The 23,527-nt window shown below is 46.6% G+C and overlaps 1 protein-coding gene across 2 annotated transcripts in view; it reads right to left on the bottom strand.

Moving 5' to 3' along the window:
• The window catches only part of LOC144500844 (transcription factor COE3-like), a 174,934-nt gene that overhangs the window by 13,507 nt on the left and 137,900 nt on the right, over nucleotides 1-23,527 (bottom strand). For both annotated transcript variants that reach the window (XM_078224323.1, XM_078224330.1), the window contains exons 6-9: nucleotides 18,114-18,179; nucleotides 15,029-15,206; nucleotides 8,868-9,047; nucleotides 2,371-2,568 (exon numbers count right to left, since the gene is read on the bottom strand). In XM_078224323.1, the coding sequence (XP_078080449.1) occupies nucleotides 2,371-2,568; nucleotides 8,868-9,047; nucleotides 15,029-15,206; nucleotides 18,114-18,179 (622 nt within the window). The remainder of the gene's footprint in view (nucleotides 1-2,370; nucleotides 2,569-8,867; nucleotides 9,048-15,028; nucleotides 15,207-18,113; nucleotides 18,180-23,527) is intronic.

The following is a 23,527-nucleotide window of genomic DNA, read 5'->3' as shown; positions in this document are numbered from 1 at the left end:
GCAGAGAGTGGTGGGTGCCTGGAACGCGCGGCCAGAGGAGGTGGTGGAAGCAGCACATTAACAACATTTAAGAGGCATCTGGATGGGTACATGAATGGGGAGGGAATAGAGAGATACAGACTGAGTAAGGGCAGATGGTTTTTTTTAAGTTTAGTTAGTGCATCATGATGGGCACGGGCTTGGAGGGCGGAAGGGCCTGTTCCTGTGATGTACATTTCTTTGTTCTTTGTTCTATTGAAGACAGTGTAACAAGTGGAGAAGGCTGTTAAAGAAAAAAACACGTTCTATCCTTGGCTTTATGAATGGAGTATAAAAGCAAGCAAGTTAAAAAGATTTTCTAAATCACATTTTACCCCTCAGCTGGAGTATATTGTGTTCAATTTCAGGCACCACACTCTGTGAAGACATTGGAGGGGAGATTTACCAGGGTAGGATACTGGGGGTGAGGGGCCTGAGGTATGTGGAGACACTAACAATGCTGGGATTGCTCTCATTAGATCAGAGGTTAAGGATGGAGGTGTTCAAAATCATGAGCGGCTTTGGTCGATTAAAACAGGATAAATTGTTCCCGCTGCCATGAAGGTCAGTAACCAGAGGAAACAGATTTAATACAAGTGCCAAAAAAGGGAAGATGTGGAGATTTTTTTAAAAACTGAGCCATTTGTTATCTTGAACTCATTGCTTAGTAAGAAAGGAAATGTGCCAATCTTGTGGATGCAGGCCCCATGTGACTCCAATCCTGTATTATGGAGGCCGGTTTAGCCCAGTTGACTGGACAGTGAGTTCGTGATGCAGAGTGAAGCCAAAGTGTGGGTTCAATTCCCGTACCTGCTTAGATTCCCCTTCTCAACCTTGCCCCTCGCCTGAGGTGTGATGATCCTCAGGTCAAAATTGCCACCAGTCAGCTCTCAAAGGGGAGAGCAGCCTATGGTCCTCTGGGACGACATTTACATTTGGGAAGAACGGTGGCGCAACTGCTGCCTCACAGCACCGGGGACCCAAGTTCAAATTCCGGCCTCGGTTGGCTGTCTGTGTGGAGCTGGCATGTTTACCCTGTGTGTGCATGGGTCTCCTCCGGGTGCTCCGGTTTCCTCCCACAGTCTGAAGATGTGCGGGTTAGCGAGATTGGCCATGGAAAATGTGTGGAGTTACAGGGTTTGGGCGGAGGAGAGGGCCTGAGTAAGAGACTCTGTCAGAGAGTCAGTCCAGACCCGATGAGCTGAATGGCCTCCTTCTGCACTGTCGGGATTCTATGGTTACCAAATCGAACCTTAATGACCTTTATAGGAAAGCCATTCAGTTGTAATTGCTAGTTCACGATTCCCATTATCCTGTCAGGGCGAGTAACAATGGGCAGTAATCGTGGCCTTGCCAATGTTACCACCATTGTGTGTAGCACTGTTGTGGAAAATGCTGCATGGATTGATTAAGTTGAAGGGCCTGCTTCTGCGGTGTACAGTCTCGACAGGCATGCTCCCGAACTTTTTGTCTTGTGTTCAGCAGGGCAAACACAAGAATGCTTAATTTCAAATGATCACAGCAATTTCTGCCACACAAGAAAAGGGTGCTGATTGGTTGGCAAGTCGACTCCCATTGGCTGAAGTGTTGCCATGGAGAATGTATAAACTATTGCAACCGTTTGAAGTTTGGTATTCTTGCGATTGTCCTGATGAGCCCAAGGTGAAAAGATTCGGTAGCATGTTTCTCTTTTCAGCAACAAGTTTAAAGTTCTGTTAAGTGACTGGTCTATGCAATTTTGTCATTTGCAATGGTCCCAATGGGCTCCTGACGACACTCCCTCTTCAGGTTTACACATGAGGTTTTGGGTGAATCTGAGCAAGACTCAGCACCTTCAGGAGCAGAGAGGAATGAAGCAAAATCCAGGGTAATCATGGGACATGGTGGGGTGGGAGACTGTAAGAGGCAGGCACCCTTGAGGCAAGATCTGACATTGAAACTATAAAAAGTCCTTTGCTTTTCAAAACCTCCCAGTAGACGCAAGGATGTGACCTGAATCACATCTTTTCTGAGGCTGCTTTTCTACAATCCTTGTGAAAATCCTGCACTGTAATAACTCCTCCCGTATAGTGCGCAGACATTCTCCAAGTGAGTCACCTACATCCAGCAAGTTGAGCTGCTCTTACCCACAGTCCTAATAGGAACATGTCACTACAGGGCTCAAGTGCGGCCTACTAACCCACAAGCTGATCTCTGACCTTTCACGCCCAGCATTGCGGTCCCCCCTTCTCCCCCACCTTGTGGCTTCACTTGCCTGAAATAACTGCCAACAAAAAAAAGGAAAAGAAAGCCCTTTAAGTGTAAACTTAAAATAAAGAAGCAGTACCATTGAATGTGGCAGCTTTAGCTCACCTTGCAGGTTGTTCCCATTGGAGCCGGTGCAGGTAGGGGGCGGAGAGGCCTGAGGCCTAACGACAGGGGCAAAGGCGCTCTTCTGTTTCACTGCAGAGATCATATTGACAGGAGAGAATGAGAAAATGCCTGGGGTAGTGTTACCATTGGAAGAGAGGGTGATGGAGGGTGCCGTCATAGGTGGGCTGGACGGCACGACTGAAACAGAAGACAGATACGAAGGGAATACACGTTAGCATTCATTGTGGTTAAGGGAGGCTAAGTTGCAGATTGCCTCAGGCGACTCTAAGCAAAGTTTCTCTCCCTCCCTGCCCCCACTTTCCCCTCTCCATTCATCCACCCCTCAAATTCCATCCAGTTGGAGCACTGTGATAAGTCCTGGGGGGGTTTTACTCATCAGGAAGGAAATAAGTTGACCTTGGAGCGGGAGCAGTATCATAGAATCCCTACAGTGCAGAAGAAGGCCACTCGGCCCATCGAGCCTGCACCGACATCAATCCCACTCAGACCCTATCCCCGTAACCCCATGTATTTACCCTGCGAAGCCTTCTGACAATTTAGCTTGGCCAATCCACCTAACCTGCACATCTTTGGAGTGTGGGAGGAAACCGGAGCACCCGGAGGAAACCCTGTAGTGCATTGGAGTTAAATTATACGGACAGGTTATGTAAATTTGGTTTATATTCTTGTGTTTTCACAGGATTGAAGGGTGGTCCAGTCGAGCTCTTTTAAAATGTTCAAAGGGTTTATTTAGGGAGATGGAGAGAAATCACGAACATTTCAAAATGGATGTTAGTCCATTTAAGAGAGAGATCAACAAGTATTAATTTACATAAAGGACATTGGAAATTGGAATCTTCTCCTCCCAAAACACTGTGGGTGCTGGAATTGAATCAGAGCTTCGAAGACTGAGATTGCTGGACTTTTTTTAAGCAATAGTAGATAAGAATGTAGACCCAAAGGTTAGGGTTAAGATTGGGGTTGTGGTTAGGGAGAAAGCCTGAGGGGCTGAATGGCCTCCTCCTGTGCTTAATGTTCCACACAATGCATCCACCTTACGTGTGAACTTAACAAGAGTCAACGGCAATTCTCCTTCTTCCTCTTCACAAGAGATTCAACCTCCTTAGATAGGGAATTGGTTTCACCCTATTATAGAAAGGATATTATTAAACTAAATAAAGCGCAGAAAAGATTTGCTAGGATGTTACTGGGACTTGATGATTTGAGTTAGAAGGAGAAGCTGGATAGACTGGGACTTTTTTCTCTGGAACATAGGGGGCTTAGGGGTGATCTTATAGAGTTCTATAAAATAATGAGGGGCATAGACAAGGTAGATAGTCAACATCTTTTCCCAAAGGTAGGGGAGTCTAAAACTAGAGGGCATAGGTTTAAGGTGAGAGGGGAGAGATACAAAAGGGTCCATAGGGGCAATTTTTTCACACAGAGGGTGGTGAGTGTCTGGAACAAGCTGCCAGAGATAGTAGTCGAGGCGGGTACAATTTTGTCTTTTAGAAAGCATTTCGACAGTTACATGAATAAGATGAGTGTAGAGGAATATGGGCCAAATGCGGGCAATTGGGACTATCTTCATGGTAAAAACTGGGCAGCATGGACAAGTTGGGCCGAAGGGCCTGTTTCCATGCTGTAAACCTCTATGACTCTATGACATACGGAAGTTGAGAAAATGTCATTCAGCGCATCAAGCAGGATGAATTCAGCAGATCAATAAAAACGGAAAGTTCTAGAAAAAACTCGGCAGGTCTGGCATCCCCTGTGGTGAACGAAACAGAATTAACGACCGGAATTTTACCGTTCCGCCCGCCACGGGAATCATAGTGGGCGGGACACGGACTATGCAAAGGTCCGTTGACTTTGGGTGGAATTTTCCGGCATTGGGGCTGAGCACGACCGGAAAATCCCACCCAGCCTTTTGAGTTGAATATGACCCATCTTCGGAGTTCGAAAGAAGATTCACATGGACGCAAAATGTTGGCCGTGATTTTCTGGCTCCATTGCACCTGGCGCAGAATGCGTTGGAGCTGAGCGGGACCAGGGAATCATGGGTGAGTGGTTTGGCACGTTCTGCACTGGTGCCAAACCTCACTGGTACCTACCCACCCACTGCCCCCGGGCATAATCTGGTTCCCACTCAGTAAGTGCGGACCTAATGAGCATTTAAATATGCTGAGTCCGTTCGACGCCGGATCTTCCCTGCTCCCGGGATTTTCCTACCCTAGGGCACAGCGAGAACCTGGTGAGGATCACAACTGGTCTCCATTCATGGAGACCCAGGGCTGATGGCCACACTGGGGTGGGGGAGGTGGGGGGGGAGGGGGCGCTTGGAGGCCATTGAAGTCCCCAGTGGTCAAGGACATGGGCATTGTCCATCTGGCATTGCCAGCCTGGCAGTGCCAACCTGCCGGCGTGAATCACACCAGTGTTCTTGCCCGAAATGACACTGTGGCCTGAATTCTCCCTAAATGTTTCTAAGGACACGATCTGATGATTAAAATTCTAAGTGCTGAATGAGCGAGAAAATGGGAGAGTTCCAGGCTTGTTTTTTGGGTGAATTTGAAAATGCAATCTTATGGCGCATAGTGCAAAAAAAAACCCAGGATGCAATTCTCGCCAGCAGGAGGGGTGGGGAGCCTGAGCTGACCAGTGAACTGGGAGATCTCCTCCTGCTTGCACACCACACGGACATCGCCAACACTGATCCCCCACCCCCCGCCGATCACCTCCCCGGCAGAGTTCCCTCCCTCCCACCCCCATCGCCAACCCTTCTGCAGAGTTCACATCCCCCACCTCCCCCTGCGGATGTCGAACCATACCCCCACCCGACCCCCCCCCATCATCAGCGACATTGTCCCCCCGCCCTGCACCAACACGGGTCGCTGACATCGGGCCATGAGGGACCTCCCGCCATGACTCACCCCAGAATGCCCCGCTCCATAGGACGCCCCCCCCCCTCCCCCCCCCCCCCCCCCTGCTTGCATAGCACAGGCACAAATCAGATTTTTGTCCTCTCGTACTATCATCCCGGCTCGTCACGCTGATTGGCCAGCGAGACGGTAAGATCATGCCCTTATTCATTCTTTGGGTAATTTCTGCCCATTAACTCTGCTTCTCCCTCCACAGATGCTGCCAGACCTGCCGGGCTTTTCCAGAACTTTCCATTTTATTATCGTAAATTAATCTAGCACAGAAACGAAAAGAGAAAATGCTGGAAAATCTCAGCAGGTCTGGCAGCATCTGTAAAGAGAGAAAAGAGCTGATGTTTCAAGTCCAGATGACTCGTCAAAGCTTTGAGCTTTGACATCGGGTCATCAAAGCTTTGAGCTTTGACAAAGGGTCATCTGGACTCGAAACGTCAGCTCTTTTCTCTCCTTACAGATGCTGCCAGACCTGCTGAGATTTTCCAGCATTTTCTCTTTTGGTTTCAGATTCCAGGATCCGCAGTAATTTGCTTTTAATTTAATCTAGCATAGATTTATTTACTTAAGAAGCAGTTTCAATTTCTAAAACAAACTCGCCGTTATTTCTGTACATTATCACTGAAAGAGACTATTTGGCCCATTATGTCTTTTCTTTGAATAGACTACTCACTTCCCTTGGTCTTTGCCTGTCGCCTTATCATTTCTTATCTTTTTTAAGTTTTTATCTAAATCTCTGCTTGACCTTCTCAGCTCTAAGGAGAACGATCCCAGCTTCTCCAGTCTCTCCGCATAACTGAAGTCCTTCACACCTGGGACCATAATAGTCAATCTCACCCGAATCCTCTCCAAGGCCTTAACAGAATTGTAAAATGTCATGCTCAGAATTCACCACAATAGTCCAGCTGAGGTCTAGCCAATGATTAATGAGGGCTTAGCATAGCTTCCTTGCTTTTGTTCTCTATTGTTTGACCAATGAAGACAAGGATTTTATATACTCATATTGAGAGTCTTTATTGCCCTGTCATTACTTCTGTACCTTTTGCGATGATACTGTGCTTTAAGAACTGTATTTGTGTCATGTTTCTTGTGCAGGATGTTTTTTAGCAGTCAGTTTCTATTTATTGATGCCGCCTTATCTATAACCGCAGCCTACATATTGATTCTGTAGAAGCATAATTGACCCTAAATGCTGGAATGTTTGTTTTAATCTGAGTTAATGTAGTGTTGTTATTTTTGTGTTCTCCCCTGGGGTTTTTCAGAGTAGGGTTTTATTAGGTTGATTGACAGGAAAGTTATGTGACTGGCCACGGCTCAGCTCACAGAGTGACACAAGCTCAGTTGCTGCTTGGGACCTTTAGAGAGAAGTCGCTCTTTGTTTCTTTCTCTCTCTGGTGATTGGAGACTGGAACCTGCCAAAAAAGGTCTCTTTCTCTGACGTTCTGCTGTTTTGAAGGTAGATCTTTCTCCGGAGGCTGTTGTACGGGAGTTAGAAACAAGTGTCTTTCTGTATCTCTGTCCAGAAGGGTTAAAAGGCTGGAAGCCTATATGTTTTTGTGCCAACTGATTCTGAAGAGGGGTTTGTGTCTGTGGAGATATTGCTTAAATTGGAATATAGAGTTAGCTAGCTGTTAAGAATTATATCTTGTCATGTTTAAGTATTTCAATTGGTAAAAGATTTGCTAATTATTTTTGTTACATTTTAACTGTGTTGTTAAATAAAGTTTGTTTTAAGAAAAGCTTCCTAGTGGGTCAATCGAATCATACCTGGAGTGAAACACCTCATGCTCGCACTAATGCCAAAATCAGAAAATAAAATGGGGTCTAGGTTAACTCCATAATGTATCTTGGAGTTTCTGATCTGGTCCCTAACACTCTGGCCTGCGGATATGTTGGGGAAATGGAACCTTGATGAAATTTGGCTATCACTTTTCCATAGTTTTCCCTGGCCAGGGCAGGTAGGTTATTCAAACAGTTGATCAACTGGGTCATGTAAAACCTTCACGATGGCATGTTTGGTATTGTGTTGTACCGAATCATCAGGACAGTCCGAGGTTAGATCCACACTTCCTCCTGAGCTGGCTGACTGTAACCTAGCTGAGCATTGTCATGATGTGGCTGCCATGCCCAGCAGGCCCTAGGCTAACTAGCGAGTGAAAAATCACATCAAGGCTTCTCTCCCGCGCTCATGATTGCTATAGGGTGACTGGCTAGTATAGGCCCACAGATGAGGAGAAGACAGCGGGGGGAGGGGGCGGGGGAGGGGACGGTGGTGGACAGAGATGCTAAGCACAGTTGAACCATGTGCCAACGCTCCCAGCCTGGTTTAGCTTCAGCTGTGGACTGGCATCAATTATTTCTGATTGGCACTCTAACACATGGCTCACTGTTAAGAAGATGGGGAAAATCCCAGTGCAAGGGTAAATGGCCACTGACAGCATCCAGGTCCCTGAGGTCTGAGAGGTGGAATGGTTCCCACTCCCAACCCCCCCCGTAATGAGCTGGTGAACTCGGGAAAGGAGGGGAAGTAAACTGTGCTCAAAAATACACAAGGCCCAACTCACAAAGTCTATGAAATCCGGTTCCGGTCTGCACTCCACGAAAGGTCAAAGGAGATGTGAGGGGTAGGTTTTTTACACAGAGAGTGGTTGGTGTCTGGAACGCGCTGCCAGGGGTGGTGGTGCAGGCAGATACGATAGGGGTGTTTAAGGGGCTTTTAGATAAACACATTAATATGCAAGGAATAAAGGGATACGGACCAAGGGCAGGCAGAAGGGATTAGTTTAATGTTTGGCACAACATCGTGGGCCGAAGGGTCTGTTCCTGTGCTGTACTGTTCTATGTTCTATCTATTTGCCTTTGCCTTCTCGATGAAGGGGTATCGGGGTTGGAGTGAAGGGACAAAGTGGATGGAGAATGCTGGTGTGAGCAATGGGGAAATCATGAATAATCAAAAGCATAACGGCAATGGCTCAACATGGGATTAAAATGGTTGCTATGCATTGGCACAGGCAATAATACTCTCACAATTAGTGCCACACTGTCACTAGGGGACTGGGAATCTGGGCAATTTTGACATCGGACAAGATTGTGAATTGGATCAAGTTCGTGTCAAATGTTTCACTCTTGGGCCGGAATTCTCCAGCCGTTCACCCCGGTGAGATTCTCTGGTCCCGTTGGCAGCGCACCCCTGCCCGTGGGTTTCCTGCCGGCGCAAGGTGGCATCAATGGGAATTCCCATTGACAACGGAAGGATCAGAGAATCCCACCACTGGCAAACAATGTGCCACCTCCAGCCGACAGGAAATCCGTGGCTGGGAGGTTCTGGAATCTCGCCCGGTTTCCAGTAATCGGGAGAGAGGCATTTAATAGGCATCCCCCTTGATATCACCCATCTCACATCATTGACACCCTCCGCCCCCCCCCCCCGCCCCCCCCACCACCCTCCCCCCCCACCCCCCCGCAGTCAAACGTTTACCTCCCTGTCCTCATGCCCCAATCCCGTCTCTGATTAATTTGGTCTTGCCACCTCGAAGATCACCTGCACAGCTTTGTGCAACTTACTGGCATAAGGAGAGTTGGCAGTCGAACCATTCAGGAAGCTCGGAGAGCCGGGTATTCCCAAATTGGTCATTCCGGCGTTCCCGTATCCGTTCATACTGCTAGTGTTGTAGCTGGACTGTTGGGGGGTTGAGCTTGTCACGTAGCCCCGAGGGGAGACGCTGTTGGTATTGCGGGAGTAACCTGCATGGAGAAAGACATAGAAACATACAATACACAAGATAGAAGGAGGCCATTCTGCCCATTATGTCAATGCCAGCTGAAAATGATTCATCCAACCTAGTTCCATCCTTGGCACTTCCAGTGCAAATCCAACTATGTTGTAAATGCAACGAGGATTTCTGCTTCTACCACATTTAGTAAAAAGTCTCACAACACCAGGTTAAAATCCAGCAGGTTTATTTGGAATCACGAGCTTTCAGAGCGCTGCTCCTTCATCAGGTGAGGGGGAAAAGAAAAATAAAGAAAAACAATAAAGAAATAAAAGGTAGAGAACAGTAAAAGAATAAATAAAATGAAAACAAAGGGGTCGAGGTGAGGTAAAGCTAATCATCTGAAGTTGTTTAACTCGATGTTGAGACCGGAAGGTTGTAACGTGCCTACTCCAGAAGATGAGATGCTGTTCCAATGGATACCTGGAAGTGGGTTACACAGAATAATCGATACCTGGGAGTGAATTACACAGAGTAATAGATATCTGGGAGTGAGTTACATGGAGAGTAATAGATACCTGGGAGTGAGTTACACAGAGTAAAGAACAAAAAACAAGAACAGTACAGTACAGGAACAGGCCCTTCAGCCCTCCAAGTCTGTGCCGATCACGATGCCTTAACCAAACTATAAAAAAACCTTGTAATTGACACTTCAACCCTGGGAAAAAGTCTCTCTCCATCCACCCTAAAAGTACTGGATATCTGGCAGAGCTGAGCAGGGAATAGTTGTTGGTGCATTATGCAACGTAAATGCAAATGAAACTTTCAGATAATGGGATGTGACAGTGTTCTCCAACAATTTGTTTAATGGTGTGATCCTCTTTATTGCAGGGTGCATCATTAGTCTGGGGTCACTTTGCATCTGACATTCACTCGAATGATAGTGAAATTCTCTCGGTGGAGCCCCGCATAATGATTTGGATTCACTCAAAATACACATACAGAGATTACAACAAGTCCTGGGAAGCTGGAAGCAAGGTGCACAGAACAGGGAAAGATATCAATGTTACTCTTTTGTCCAGAAAACAGAAGTCAGAAGGATTGATCTGATAAAGAACTTGAACATTCACATGGTGGCACAGTGGTTAGCACTGCTGCCTTACAGCGCTGGGGACCCGGGTTCGATTCCCAGCTTGAGTCACTGTTTGTGCAGAATCTGCACGTTCTCCCCGTGTCTGCGCGGGTTTCCTCCGGGTGCTCCGGTTTCCTCCCACAGTCTGAAAGACGTGCTGGTTAGGTGCATTGGCTATGGAAATTCTCCCTCAGTGGAGCCGAACAGGCACCAGAGTGTGGCGACTATGGCATTTTCACAGTAACTTCATTGCAGTGTTAATGTAAGCCTACTCATGACACTAATGCATAAACACCAGCATGGAGCTGTTGGGCTGAATGGCCTGATTCTAAGCTGTAATAATTTATAACTTATCTTGGTTGCGAAATGTCCTTGCCTTACTGATCAACCGCTGCCGTGAACTGTGGCCAGGCCCAAGAGCCATCAGGGGTCACTACTTGTGGAGCCAGAACCCGCCCCAGCAATAGTTAACCCCTTCACGGCAGGGATGGAGGCGGTAAAAGGAGGGGCGGCAAACTCAACTCAAAGGTTAAATTTTAAATGGCATTTCTTTCCAAACAAGTTCAACAAAGCAGCCACGTACGAGCGGTGTGAGGAGGGGCCAAAGCTGGGGGAGGGTCAGTCACAGCTGTGCCTGGGGCCTGGGGATACGGCCCTCTTAACTACCACCAGCCTCAGGCCTTGCTAGGCCTGCTGATTGAGATAGAAAAGTGAGTTTCCTCTCTGTCTCTTTCTCTCTCCTCCCCCCCCCCCGTCTCTCTCTCTCTCTGATTGCACGTGGCATCTGTGAGGACACAGCTTCTCGATTAAGGCCTCGGTTGATCCAGCTCAGACCTCCCGCGGTCCTTTAATTGGCCACAGTTACGAGAGCACGCACCCTGCAATCAGCAGGGTGGCTGCTGAGAAGCGGAGGGGATCTTTTAAGAGGCACTCTGATGTCTGAGACCGCCTGGGATCCGTGCCTGCAGCCCCTGGACTCCAGCAGCACCACAGGCACAGCATATTAAGTCTGGAGAGGCTCAAGTGACCATGCAATAAGAGGAGACCATAGCAATGGCACGTTTCTCTGTTATCTATCAAAATGGCATTTGGCCCAATTGGTGATGACACAAATTGTTCCAATTTATTTCTGTTACCTCGTCTCAAAGAGAGATTTCTCTCTTTCCCCTTTGAGATGTGTCAAATACAAAACCTGAGGAGTAGTGGCGAGAGGTCTCGGGCCAGAGTAATCACGCTTTATTTTTCCATTACATTCTCTTTCGGGGGCAGGCAGTGATAGAAATATAAACGGAAAGGTGATGTTAGTCAGAGATCTACAGATAATATGAAACACACTCTGGCTATTGCACTGTTCATAGAATCTAGAATCCCTGCAGTGCAGAAGAAGGCCACTCGGCCCATCGAGCCTGCACCGATCCCACAATCCCACACAAACCCTATCCCCTTAACCCCAAGTATCTACCCTACTAATCCCCCTGACACTAAGGGGCAATTTAGCATGGCCAAACATCCTAACCTGCACATCTTTCGTCTTTGGGAGGAAACCCACGCAGACATGGGGAGAACGTGCAAACCCTGCACAGACAGTCATCCGAGACTGGAATTGAACCTAGGTTCCTGTGAGGTAGCAGTGCTAATCACTGTGCCACCCTGCTGCCCGTGATCTGTGAAAACCTCAGGCTAGAAGCCCATACCCACATTTCACTCTCTGTCATTTATCCTTATCCATTAAAACTGTGGTTCAGTGGCTGTTCCTTTCGCCTCTGAGCAAGCAGGCTATCGCTTCCCATCCCAAGGTTATTTGTTTTATTTAGTCAAAGGCCAGCATTTGTTACCCATTCCTAATTGCCCTTGAACTGAATGATTTGCGAGGCCATTTCAAGATTCAATCACATTGTTGTGGATCTGGAGTCACATGAAGGCCAGGCTGGGTAAGGATGTCAGATTTCCTTCCCTAAAGACGGGTCCCAGCTGGAATGTTTGGCCAGGAGAGCAGTTATCATACGATGTGACCTCTAGAAATCAATCCAGAGTTTAGAAGCGGTGGTGTGGTGGTTTTGTCAGTGGACTAGCAATCCAGAAACCCAGGATAATGTTCTGGGGACGTGGGTTCGAATCCAACCATGGCAGATGGCAGAATTTGAATTAAATAATAAAAAAAATCTGGAATTACGAATCCAATGATGACCATCAAACCATTGCCGATTGCCGGAAAAACCCATCTGGTTCACTAATGTCCTTTAGGGAAGGAAATCTGCCGTCCTTACCTGGTCTGGTCTATATGTGACTCTAGAGTCACAGCAATGTGGTTGACTCTCAACTGCCCTCAGCCAACTAAGGATGGGCAATAAATGCTGTAAGAAGTTTAACAACACCATGTTAAAGTCCAACAGGTTTATTTGGTAGCAAAAGCCACACAAGCTTTCGGAGCTGCAAGCCCCTTCTTCAGGTGAGTGGGAATTCTGTTCACAAACAGAGCATATAAAGACACAGACTTAATTTACATGAATAATGGTTGGAATGCGAATACTTACAACTAATCAAGTCTTTAAGAAACAAAACAATGTGAGTGGAGAGAGCATCAATGTCTTGATAAATAAACCTGTTGGACTTTAACCTGGTGTTGTTAAACTTCTTACTGTGTTTACCCCAGTCCAACGCCGGCATCTCCACATCAATAAATGCTGGCCAGCCAGCGATGCCCATGTCCCAAGAATGGATCAAAAAAAGGCTAGCCAGATGGGGGCGATACTTGTGGGGTCCTAAGCCCGAAGTGGTGATGAAACCCTGCAAAGAGGATTGTTAGGGACCAAAATGGAGTTTGGAAAATGGTATTTACTTTCAATCAAATGATTCACTGAGTTTTAGAGTCATAGAGTCGTAGAGGTTTACAGCATGCAAACAGGCCCTTTGGCCCAACTTGTCCATGCCGCCCTTTTTTTTTTAAACACCTAAGCTAGTCCCAATTGCCCGCATTTGGCCCATATCCCTCTATACACATCTTACCCATGTAACTATCTAAACACTTTTTAAAAGACAAAATTGTACCCGCCTCTACTACCTCTGGCAGCTTGTTCCAGACACTCACCACCCTCTGTGTGAAAGAATTGCCCCTCTGGACCCTTTTGTATCTCTCCCCCCTCACCTTAAACCTATGGCCTCTAGTTTTAGACTCCCCTACCTTTGGGAAAAGATATTGACTATCTAGCTGACCTATGCCCCTCATTATTTTATAGACCTCTATAAGATCACCCCTCAGCCTTCTATGCTACAGAGTTGAACAAGACAACTATGGTGGGGGAAGGTCAGTTCCAGAATCTCCCAGGGACAGATGTGCCTTGGGGTCAGAGACCTGCGTGGCACGCTCATCCAACAAGTTCAGGCATTCCAGCTAATCAGGAACGATAAACATTTTTTCTCATTGGCTGCAGCATGGGTTACAGTCCCACACGCAAACCAGCCTCCCATCCATTGACTCTGTCTACACTTCCCGCTGCCTCAGAAAAGCAGCCAGCATAATCAAGGACCCCACACACCCCGGACATTCTCTCTTCCACCTTCTTCTGTCGAGAAAAAGATACAAAAGTCTGAGATCACGTACCAACCGACTCAAGAACTGGAACCAGAGGGCACAACCTCAGGCTAAAGAGATGATCCTTTAAAACAGAGATAAGAAGGAATTTCTTCAGCCAGAGAGTGGTGAATCTGTGGAACTCTTTGCCGCAGAAGGCTGTGGAGGTCATTGAGTGTCTTTAAGACAGATATAGGTAGTTTCTTGATTAATAAAGGGATCAGGGATTATGGGGAAAAGGCAGGAGAATGGTGATGAGAAAAAAAAATCAGCCATGATCGAATGGTGGAGCAGACTCGATGGGCCGAGTGGCCTAATTCTGTTTCTTATGGTCTTATGGTCTTAAGAACAGCTTCTTCCCTGCGGCTATCAGACTTTTGAGTGGACCTAACTTGTATTAAGTTGATTTTTCTCTGCACCCCAGCTATGACTGTAACACTACATTCTGCACTCACTCGTCTCCCTCTCTATGAATGGTACGCTTTGTCTGTATAGCACGCAAGAAACAATACTTTTCACCAAAAGAGAAAATGCTGGAAAATCTCAGCAGGTTTGGCAGCATCTGTAAGGAGAGAGAAGAGCTGACGTTTCGAGTCCAGATGACCCTTTGTCAAAGCTAAAAGGCATAGAAAGTGGGAGATGTTTATACTGCAGGGTGAGGGAATGAAAGATGAGTCATAGCCACAGAAACCAGGGAAAAAGACTGCTAATGGCTGTCCACAGAGAGAATAAAGGGTGTGAATGGCCAAACGGCAGAGAAGCTAAAATGAAAGGGTAAAGTGTGACAGATGAAGATGTTGGAAGATGGGGGGGTAATGAATGAGACAGAGGTAAAATTTAGAAAAGGGGGAGAAAAGGTAAGGGAAGGGGGATAAAGGAGGGGGAAAGAGTGGGGGAGGCAGAAGAAAAATGAAGAAAGACAATAAAGAAATAAAAAGTAGAGAACTGTAAAAAATTAAATAAAATAGAATGAAAATAAAGGGGTCGAGGTGGGGTAGAGCTAATTACCTGAAGTTGTTGAAACAACTTTTCACTGCAGACTAATACATGTGGATAATAATAAATCAAATCAAATTGCAATTGAGGGCAGCTTTGCATGGAAGCAGAATGGTGGGAATGTTGTCTACTCCATCCCTCCATCCTCATTTACAAGCCCAGATTTGTTGGCCTCACTTTTCATTTTTTGACTTCCCTCATTTCCTCTCCATCACTTCCAACTCTGACTTGTCTCGTGAACTTTGAGCCTTGACCATTCACCTTGCTTTCACCCTCAACCGGAAGAAAAGAAGAACGAACCAGTGGTACAAACCTTGATCGTTGGCTTGTGATGTCTCCGAGACGTTGACTGCCAGCTGGCTGCTAAAGGAGTTCACTCCCATCATCCCCGAGTGGCCCGGTGTGTTGGCTAGGGATGGAAGCTGGTTGTGGCTCCGTGGGACACTGTACAGAGCTTCCGCAATATCTGCCGCTCGCTTCAGGATAATCTCCTGAGGTGCCGGGAAATAAACAAACGGTACGAGGTTTAACAAAGGTGGAACATTTCTAGAAGCACCCAATCACCCATTAAATATCTGAAAGAGGAGGATCTATTATACTAACATTGGTTAGGCCACAGCGAGAGTATTGTGTGCAGTTCTGGAATCATAGAATCACACAGTGCAGAAGGAGGCCATTCAGCCCATCGAATCTGCAACAACCACAATCCCACCCAGGTCCTATCCTCCTAACCCCATGCATTTACCCTAGCTAAATCCACATTATAGGAGAGATGTTATGGGCGGCACGGTGGCACAGTGGTTAGCACTGTTGCCTCACAGTGTCAGGGACCCAGGTTCAATTCTCAGCTTGGGTCACTGTCTGTGCAGAGTCTGCACGCTCTCTCCGCATCTATGTGGGTTTTCTCCAGGTGCTCCGGTTTCCTCCTACAGTCCAGAAGACATGCTGGTTAGCTGCACTGGCCATGCTAACTTCTCCCTCAGTGTACCCGAACAGGCGCTGGAGTGTGGTGACTCGGGGATTTTCACAGTGACTTCATTGCAGTGTTAATGTAAGCCTACTTGTGACACTAATAAATCAATGTTATAGTATTTGAAAGGGTGCAGAGGTATTTACCAGGATGTTATCTGGGCAGGAGAGTTTTAGTTATGAAGAGAGTTTAGATTGAGCGGGGTTGTTTTTCTTGGGATGGGGGCGGGGGGGGTGGCAGGCGGGGGCATGATTGAGATGCATAAAATTATGAGAGGTATAGATAGAGAGGAAGAAACGTTTCCCCTTGGTGGAGGGATCAATGACCAGGGGGCATAGGTTTACGGTAAGGGGCAGGAGGTTTATTGGGGATGTGAGGAAATACCTTTTCACCCAGATGGTGCTGGGAGTCTGGAACTCACTGCCTGAAAGACAGAGACCCTCATAACATTGAAGAAGTATTTAGATGCGCACTTGCAATGCCAAGACACCCAAGGCTACGGGCCAAGTGCTGGGAAATGGGATTAGAATAGTTGGGTGGTTTGTCTTTGACCGGCGCAAATGTGATGGGCTGAATAGCCTTTTCCTGTGCTATATACCTCTCTGACTCAATGAGTTCGATATTGGAACTTGTAAAGTGAACCCATTTTACTGCTTTGACCAAAACAGAAAGCACTTGGGAGTTAGGTCAAATGACAATCCTTGACTTAGTGCCAGGAGTGATTACAGGATATTAATGGGTTAAGTGATGGAGATGTTTATGATGGTCATTTGTTTCTTTTTGTTCTGAACTCCTTTCAATTTAGATCCGGGATTGGTTGGGTGTATTGCCCAGGATGGGCCAATCAGGTGCGTACAGAAGAGTGTGAAAGGATATAAATCCTGGCAGGATTGTGGAGGCTATTAATGAACAAACACACCACTGGCTGGTACAATGTTCTTTCGTCTGCTTAGGGAAGAAACAAAGTACTGAACATAAATGATAAAATCAAAGAATCCCTACAGTGCAGAAGGAGGCCATTCGGCCCATCGAGCCTGCACCAACAAGAATCCCACCTCAGCCCACATATTTACCCTACTAACCCCCCTGACACTAAGGGGCAATTTAGCATGGCCAATCCACCTGACCCACACATCTTTGGACTGTGGGAGGAAACTGGAGCACCCGGGGGAAACTTACTGAGACACTGGGAGAACGTGCAGACTCCACACTGACAGTGACCCAAACCGATAATTGAACCCAGGCCCCTGGCATTGTGAGGCAGCAGTGCTAACCACTGTGCCACCTTAAATGGGTCAATATAACGGATACAAAGGGTGGGATTTTCCCGTCCCGCCCGCCACGGGAATCGTAGCGGGCAGGACACGGACCATGAAAAGATCCGTTGACCTTGGAGATAATTTTCTGGACTTGGGCCGAGGGCGGTTGGAAAATCCCTCCCAAAGAATGAACTGCAGGTTTCTCCTGAATTCCCAATTAGATTTATTCGTGCCTACTTCGCATTTGTGACCTGTAGTTTTGGTCTCCCACCCCACCACTCCGACATATGGGAACATCTTTAGTATGTTTAACCGATCAAAACTCTTCAGAAAATGGAAACGCAGCAATGCTTTCACCCACAAACAGCAATGTAAAGGCAGTCAAAGTAACATGCTGCTTTTCTCCAGATTTCAGGATGAGTTAGGATTTGGAATGCGCTGCTTGGATACAGATTTAACAGCAGCCAAATTGGACAAATACCTGAAGGAGAAAAAAAAGATCTCGGTGGTATTGGGAAAGAGTGCAGGGATAAGCACTATCTGGATTGTCCTTTGAAAGGGCCCGTGCAGTCTCAATGGCTCTCAATGGATGGTGGGGGAGTCCATGACTACGGGTCATAGCTTGAGGATAAGGGGTAAAGCTTTTAGAACTGAAGTGAGGAAAACGTTCTTCACCCAGAGGGTGGTGAATGTGTGGAATTCACTACCACAGAATCAGGCAAGGCCCAGATCCAGTGAACCTGGAAGTGCCACCATACGAGTTCATTAATGAGGATCTTACAGTTGTAGAGTAATGTTATGAGCTTTCAGTTGAGTGTCTTCCAGTTATATTGATGTGTTATCTGCTCAGTTGAACTGAACATTCTTAGCAGCAATTTGTTAAGGTAATCCTTGTTGTGTGATTTCAAGAAATTAGATATATCTCTTGGGGCTAAAGGGATCAAGGGATATGGGGGAAAGGGAGGATCAGGATATTGAATCTGATGATCAGCCATGATCAAAATGAATGGCGGAGCAGGTTAGAAGGGCTGAATGGCCTACTCTTGCTTCTAGTTTCTATGTTTCTTCCAGTGCTGTTCTATTGTATGATTTTACTCCAATAGTAAATTGGGAGTAATTTACTGCCAGGTGTTGCTGCCATGGGCAAACCATCCCCTGCTGTCACCCACCTGGTTGTTGTGTGGCATCCCGTACAAGGCCTCGACGAGGTCAGCAGCTCGTTTCAGCAGAACCTCCTGTAAAAGAAACAATTAGACTTAAAAACAGGTCCTCCTTGTTTATTTAATTCGGATGTGAGCATCACTGGCCAGGTCAGCATTTATTGCCCATCCCGAGTTGCCCAAGGGTAGTTGAGAGTCAACCACATTGTTGTGGCTCTGGAGTCACATGTAGGCCAGACCAGGTAAGAACGGCCGATTTCCTTCCCTAAAAGACCAGAGTGAACCAGATTGGTTTTTACAATAATTGACAATAGTTTCATGGTCTTCATTAGACTTTTTAACTACAGATGTTTTATTGAAAATAATTTCCACCATCTGCTGCAATGGGGTTTGAACCTGGGCCCTCAGAGCATTACCCTGAGTCGCTAATCCAGCAACAATACCACTGCACTGCTGCCTCCCAGCAACACTGTCTTCCTGTGGGTTTAGAGCTCTTGGCTATGTTTGTAGATGGAGAGATTGATCGGGAGACACAGAGAGAGAGAGAGATACTGATGAACACAAAGAACAAAGAAAAGTACAGCACAGAAACAGGTCCTTCGGCCTTCCAAGCCTGTGGCAATCATGATGCCTGAACTAAACTGAAAAAAATCCTTCTGCCCTTACTCGGTCCGTATCCCTCTATTCCCTCCCTATTCATGTACCCATCGAGATGCCCCTTAAATGTTGCTAATGTGCCTGCTTCTACCACCTCCTCTGGCAGCACGATCCAGGCACCCGCCACTCTCTGTGTAAAAGAACTTCCCCTGCATATCTCCCTTAAACTTTCCTCCTCTTACCTTGAACCTGTGCCCCCTTGTAATTGTCTCTTCCGCCCTGGGAAAAAGCCTCTGACTATCCACCCTGTCTATGCCTCTCATAATTTTGTAGACCTCTATCAGGTCTCCCCTCAGCCTCTGTCTTTCCAGTGAAATCAATCCTAGTTTATTCAACCTCACCTCACAGCCAACACCATCGAGACTAGGCTACATCCTGGTGAACCTTGTTTGCATTCTCTCCAAAACTTCCACGTCCTCCTGATAGTGTGGTGACCAGAACTGCATGCAATATTCCAAATGCGGCCTAACCAAGGTTTTATATAGCTGCAACATGATTTGCCAACTCTTGTACTCAATGCCCCGGCTGATGAAGGCAAGCATGCCATATGCCTTTTTAATCACCTTGGCCACCTGTATTGCCACTTCTAGGGAGCTGTGGACCTGCACGCCCAGATCCCTCTGTATGTTAATGTTCCTAAGGGTTCTGCCATTTACAGTATAATTCACACCTAAATTTGATCCTCCAAAATGCATCACTTTGAATTTGTCCATCTGGCGTTTCTGTGCATAAGTCTCCAATCTATCCATATTCTGTTGTATCCCCTGACAATCCTCGACACTATCAGCAATTCCACCAATCTTCGTGTCATCCGCAAACTTACTAATCAGACCACCCACATTTTCCTCCAGATCATTTATACAAACAACAGAGGTGCCAACACTGATCCCTGAGGAACACCACTAGCTACAGGTCTCCATTCTGAAAAACACCCTTCCACCGCTACTCTCTGTCTTCTATGATCAAGCCAGTTCTGTATCCATCCAGCCAGCCCACCCCGAATCCCATGTGACTTTAGTTTTTGTACCAGTCTGCCATGTGGAATCTTGTCAAGTGCCTTACTAAAGTCCATATAAACTACTTACAAAGCCCTTCCTTCATCAATTACCTTTGTCACCTCTTCAAAAAACTCAATCAAGTTGGCAAGACATGACCTTTCCCATACAAAAATGCTGCCTATCACTAACTAGTCAATTTTCCTCCAAATGTGCATATATCCTGTCTCTCAGTATCTTCTCCAAAAGCTTCCTCATCACTGACATCTAGCTCACCGGCCTATAATTTCTTGGATTATCCCTGTTTCCTTTCTTAAAGAAGGGAACAGCACTGGCTATTCTCCAGTCCTCTGGAACCTCACCTGCGGTCAAAGAGGATGGGAAGGTACCTGTTAAGGCCCTAGCTATTTCTCCCCTTGCCTCCCACATCAGGCCCGGGGAACATGTCTACCTTAATGCAACTTAGGATATCCAACACTTCCTCCTTCGATATATTGAAATTCTCTAGAGCGCTCGCACACTTATCCCTGACCTCAACATCCGTTTTTTCCTTCTCCTTGGTGAATACTGATACAAAGCAGTCATTAAGGATCTCACTCACTTCCTGTGACTCCATGTATAACTTTCCTCCATTGTCCTTGAGTGAGCCTACTCTTTCTCTTGCTATCTCTTGCTCCTAATATATGCATAAAAAGCTTTGGGATTCTCCTTGACCCTGTTTGCTAAAGACATTTCATGGCCCCTTTCAGCCCTCCTAATTCCGTGTTTAAATACCTTCCTGCTTTCACTATGCTCAAGTGTTTCGTCAGTTTTTAGATGCCTAGACCTATCATACGCTTGCTTTCCCTGTCTGACTAAGCTTACAATTTCCCTTGCCATCCATGGTTCCTGAATCCTGCCATTTCTATCCTTCATTTTTGCGGGGACCTGCACTTCAATCTACTGGCCTTTAAAAGCCCTCAAATATTCGCTCCCAATCCGCATTCCCCAGTTCCTGTCTCACTTGGATGTTATTGACCCTCACCCAGTTAAGCACCCTCACCCGAAGGCCACTCTTGTCCTTATCCATGTCTACCCAAAATCTTATGGAATTATGATTGCTAAGCTCAAAACACTCGCCCACTGAAACATCGATCACCTGGCCTTGCTCATTCCTCAATACCAAGTCTAGTATGGCCCCCTCCCTGGATGGATTGTCAACATACTGTATAAAAAGCCCTCCTGGACACATCTAACAAATTGCTCCCCATCCGAGCCCCTGGTTATAAGGGAGTCCCAGTCAATATGGGGGAAGTTGAAGTCACCCATCACAACTATCCTGCTTTTTTTCACACCTTTTCAGTATCTGACTACACAACTGCTCCTCTGTGTCCTGCGGGCTGAAGATACAGAGTTGGAGTGAGATAAATATACAGAAATAGAGAGACAGGCAAACAAAGATAGAAGCAGTGATATAGACAGTCCAGCAACAACAGCAGCTTAACTTAGATAGGGCCTTTATCACAACAAAATGGCCCAAGCTACTTCGCTGAAAACATTGTAAAAACATAGTATGACGCCCAGCCATAAAGATTTTTTAAAAAGTTTATTTATTAGTGTCACAAGTAGGCTTACATTAACACTGCAATGAAGTTACTGTGAAAATCCCCACGTTGCCACACTCCGGTGCCTGTTTGGCACACTAAGGGAGAATTTAGCATGGCCAATGCACCTAACCAGATACCTTTCAGACTATGGAAGGAAACCGGAGCACCCAGAGGAACCGCATGGAGACACAGGAAGAATGTGCAAACTCCACACAGACAGTCACCTAAGCCGGGAATCAAACCTAGCTTCCTGGTGCTGTGAGGCAGCAGTGCTAACCACTGTGCTACCGTGCCGCCCCAGATGGCTAAAAGCTTGGTCAAAGAGCTAGGTTTTAAGGAGCATTGTGAAGGAGGAAAATGGGGTAGGGAGAGGGAAGAGGTGTCAGGAGAGAATTCCAGAGTTTGGGGCCTAGGCTACTGAAGGCACACCGCCACCAATGGTGGGATGATTAAAATGGGGGATGCTCCAGGGCCAAATTTAGAGGGGTGCAGATATCTCAGGGAGTTGTGTGGTTGGTGGGGATTACAGAGACAGGGATTTGGAACTACAGGTGGAAATTTTAAAGTCATTGTGTTGCTGGACCAGGAGTCAATGTAGGTCAGCAAGGCCCGAGTGTACTGTGTGAATTAGCAGGAATACAGGGAATGGGGGAGGTGATGGCCAAGCGGTATAATCACCAGACTATTAACCCAGAAACTCAGCTAATGTTCTGGGGACCCGGGTTCGAATCCCACCACGGCGGCTGGTGAAATTTGAATTCAATAAAAAATATCTGGAATTAAGAATCCACTGGTGATCATGAAACCATTCTTGATTGTTGGAAAAACTCATCTGGTTCACTAACACCCTTTAGGGAAGGAAATCTGCCGTCCTTACCTGGTCTGGCCTACGTGTGACTCCAGAGCCACAGCAATGTGGTTGACTCTCAACTGCCCTCGGGCAACTAGGGATGTGCAATAAATGCTGGCCAGTCAGTGACGCCCATGTCCCACAAATGAATATGAAAAAAAAGGAGGAGGAGTCAGCCATTTGACTCCTGGCGCCTGCTCTGCCATTGAATTAAATCATGGCTGATCTTTGACCTCAACACCATTTGCCCGCATTATCCCCATATCCCTTCATGTCTTTATGATGTAGAAAACACGGCCAGAAGAGTTTTGAATGACCTGAAATGACCTCAGACAACAGGTACACATGCATAAACAAATAGCCATCATGTACATCTGCCCTGTTTAAGTACACAGACAGATACATGAACCAGGACACACGCGGACATGCTTCTGTTCTGCTGCTGGTTTGCAGCCTGAACCACAGTCATCTCCTTCCTGCAGTTCACTTTTTCATTTTCATTCCCTCTCAAAGTGATTTGAAATTAATTGGGAGTCGAGGGATTGCGGGGTTGGGGGATTGCGGAATCCTGAGTCTAATCCACTGATGTAGCCGCTGGCTGATTAAAGTTTACACCAAAGGGGATGAGAGGCTCATCGCTATTTCAAAGGAACAGTCTCTCCAGCCCGGCACCTTTCTCTCGGGTTGTTTTCCTGATTGCGAGTTTAAGGTCAGGCAGATAATCAGGGACCGTGTGTGGCGAGGCTCTTTCACTTATTCATTCATCTGTACCTCCCAGGCGGCTTAATGGTGGCCAAACAAAACTGGAAGTCATAACATGTTCAGGGAGCGCTCCTAAAATCCTTAACTCATTGACCTCGCCTTTGATCGCCTGTCCACATCTCTCTTTATGTGGATCAATGTCAAGTTTAGGTTTTTATTTAAATTAATTTGTGGGACATGGGCATGGCTGGCTGGCCAGCATTTATTGCCCATCCCTATTGTTTGTGATCCTGTCAACCATTTCCAGGGGCTCTCAACATTTTAGCCCTTTATGTTTCTTGTTTATGGACTCATCCACAAGTAGAAGCAATTTTCCCTGCCCTCTCTATTGAGCTCCTTCACAATTCTTATCCTAAGTGTTTTCCCTTTTGTTACTGGTAAACCGACAACTGGTAACAATCTTTTCGAACAAAGAACAAAGAACAATACAGCACTGGATGCACAGTTGCCCGAGGGCAGTTGAGAGTCAACCACATTGCTGTGGCTCTGAAGTCGCACATAGGCTAGACCAGGTAAAGACGGCAGATTTCCTAAGGACATTAGTGAACCAGATGGGTTTTTCCGACAATCGAC

This window comes from Mustelus asterias, chromosome 1 (genome assembly GCF_964213995.1).
Source record: "Mustelus asterias chromosome 1, sMusAst1.hap1.1, whole genome shotgun sequence".
Classification (NCBI taxonomy): domain Eukaryota; kingdom Metazoa; phylum Chordata; class Chondrichthyes; order Carcharhiniformes; family Triakidae; genus Mustelus; species Mustelus asterias.
Note: the sequence above shows the minus strand (reverse complement) of the source record. Positions and strands in the feature narration are given on the sequence as shown.